The following is a 2,851-nucleotide window of genomic DNA, read 5'->3' on the forward strand; positions in this document are numbered from 1 at the left end:
ATTATAAAGCATTTTATTTAAACAACACTAATAATAAGAGATTATTGGTGTGGTTTTTGTGGTGTCCGAAAGAGCCATCAACTAGTAATTTCGTCAAAGCATGCAAATAAATAACTCATAAAGCACCATATCAATTAAACCAAACAAAGAAAAGAATAAATAAATAAAAAATATCTCATGATGGAAATAGAATGATTCAAATATGAAGATTGATGGTTGGATTCAGCAGCCAAATTTTATGAACGTGTCTCTTTTACACAAACCCATCATTGTATATAGATAATATCAAAATCTCTTTAAATAATTATCAAAATTTATATACCAAATTACAATATAATCCTTGCTTCGCTGATCTCTGCTCATTCACTAGTTTTGACACTTAATTTTTTTTTATACTTTTCATGATAATTACAAATTAAATTCTGCCAAATACGACATAAAGAATCGCCGTTTCAGGTGGTAGTAGAATAAGACTACAACTCTACACTCTTCCAAAGATCCAACGAGTACGACAAAATTTCAAACTCCAACAACGAGAGGGGCACATTCGGAATTTCAACTTTCACACTGCATCAATGGGCAAACACGACACAATTACCAAACTGTCCCTGAGATTTTTAGTAAGGCCACTTCATGAACTCGTCGAGATCGAATTCATCGAACGCCTCTTCCTCCTCCTTTCCGGGATGACACGTAAGCGCGACGTCAACGTCCGCCAGACTTAACGGCGCGTCGATGTGGAACCCGAGCGCGTCCACGTCGCCGTAATGGAAACTGTCGAACGGCGTCGAGTCGCAGTCGTAGGTCAAAACGGACGTCGGCGAGGCCACCAAGTCGGAGTACGACGCGCCGCCGTCGGTGCTGAGGCTGTCGATGGTGGCGAAAGGAGACTCCGCCGCTGGAGGCGGCGTTGTGAGGGGAAAATTGGTGACGGCGTTGGGGCCCTTGAGTTTGACGGCGGCTTTGTCGTACTCTGTGGCGGCTTCCTCCGCCGTGTCGAAGGTTCCGAGCCAGAGGCGTTTCCGACGGGTCGGGTCGCGGATCTCCGCGGCCCATCGCCCCCACGGCCGCTGACGGACGCCGCGGAACTTGCTGCGGCGGCGGGCCGCTTCGGAGGGTGGTGGGGGTTTTTTGGGTCTTCTGCACTTTGAGACTTGTTCGGAGGAACAGGTGGAAGCAGAAGCTAAACCAGAAGAATAGGAAGAAGAAGAAAGGGAGTTGTCCGGGAGAGGAAGGTGCATGCTGATTTGGGTAATTTCCCTCTTGAGTTTCCTCGTTGTTGGGTTGTTTTGTCGTTGTTCGTCGTCGGAGTCAGAATCAGTGGCGTCGTGGTCGGTGACTATGATCCGAAGGAGCCTCCTTTGGGTTTTGTTCTTGGTTTTGCAGGGTGGGTTATCATCAAAATTGGAATTTGGGGTGGCGGGGTTGATGGGGTGGGGATTGAGCGTTGAGTGTACGGACATATCTAAAGGATTGAGAAACAGAGATGGAAGAGAGTGAGGAATTGAAGGGTGAAGAGTGTGTTGGTGTGTCAAGGTTGTTTATTTTTGAGTGAGTGTGAGAGTAAGGGGTGGAAGAGGGAAAGTTGTGGTGTGGTGGTGGAGTGCATGAAGGGTGGGTTTAAAGGGCGAGAGAATTTAGAGGGTATGGGGGAAAAGTGGACAAGTAGATGTATATGCTGGGGGAATTGAGACGTTTGAGAACTTTTGGTGTTGGTGATGCAGAAAGAAACCGAGATGTTTATGGGTAACAACTAACAAACTTTTGCTTTTCTTCTAGAGATATATTCCAGGAGAGAGAGAGAGAGAGAGAAGAGAATATGGCCAACCTTGGATGCGCTTCAAATGAAATCTCACTCCGCTTTTGGTGGAAGGATCTAACACACACGGGGTAAGCGTGAGTGAGTGAGTGAAGAAGATAGTGAACAACAAGGTTCAAGAATTGAAGGCCGAACCTTCAATCCTTGGTGATCACAGGTGACGTTTTGGCGGGAAGGCAGAGGAAAGATGTGTTTACGGTAACCGGAGCGAAGAGAGAGAGAGAGAGAGTGGAAGGTTGGAGAAAACGGAGAAGAAAACGAGATGAAAGGGTATAGGGTAAAGGGTATTTATAGTGCACGGGGTAGTAGTGTTTCTCCAAGGGTGAGGGTGTGAAAAACATTTTTCTCGTGAGAGTGGGGTTTTGGATTGAAGAGGGGTATTGAGTTGGAGTGAGGTAAGGAGTGTGAGTGTGTGAGTAGAGGGTGGTGAGCTGCGAGTGTGCTTGTGTTTGTGTGAATGTGTCCTTGTCGGGAGTAGAAAAATCATAGGTTCCATGTTCCAGCTGCCAGTGGTGACGTGTCCCAACCCATGTTTCCCTTCCTTCTATGATGTCCGTTTCCCCAACTAAAATCCCACTCTTACTCTTCTACTCCATCAAAATCCCACTCACTCACTAACATATTCCTACTCCCACTCCCCCCAAATTAACCCTTTCACCTTTCTTACTCTTGAAAATTCATCATCATCATCGTCATCTCCTTTTAAACCCTACCTAATTTTTCATTTTGTTCTTTTACTTCCAGCGGGCCTTATGTGCACAAGGGCGTGCTTCCTAATGGGGCATGTGTGACTCTGCCTCATGTGAACTTTATTTATGACTTTTCAACCTTTTTCACTACCCCAATATGCGGTTTCATATACAGTGAAGGGGTTAGAGAAAGAGGGTCCAACCAAAACTCTCCCAACTTTACACGTTGGTCAAGCTTAGCTCCCTCGCACCCCGCCAAACGCAATTAACGAGCCCCGACTTTGAAACTTTTTCCCCACCGTTGAACTTGGTGTGTGAATCTGTGTGGCTTCCTAGTTTTTGC

At 46.0% G+C, this 2,851-nt stretch overlaps 1 protein-coding gene across 1 annotated transcript; it reads right to left on the minus strand.

Annotated features, from left to right (window-relative positions):
* Nucleotides 1-274: 274 nt before the first annotated feature.
* Nucleotides 275-2,446, minus strand: LOC114194990 (pathogenesis-related genes transcriptional activator PTI6-like). The gene has a single exon (XM_028085388.1). The coding sequence runs from the start codon at nucleotides 1,461-1,463 to the stop codon at nucleotides 618-620; it is 846 nt and encodes a 281-aa protein (XP_027941189.1). The 5' UTR covers nucleotides 1,464-2,446; the 3' UTR covers nucleotides 275-617.
* Between the last annotated feature and the right edge of the window lie 405 nt (nucleotides 2,447-2,851).

Source organism: Vigna unguiculata, chromosome 8 (assembly GCF_004118075.2).
Source record: "Vigna unguiculata cultivar IT97K-499-35 chromosome 8, ASM411807v1, whole genome shotgun sequence".
NCBI classification, from domain to species: domain Eukaryota; kingdom Viridiplantae; phylum Streptophyta; class Magnoliopsida; order Fabales; family Fabaceae; genus Vigna; species Vigna unguiculata.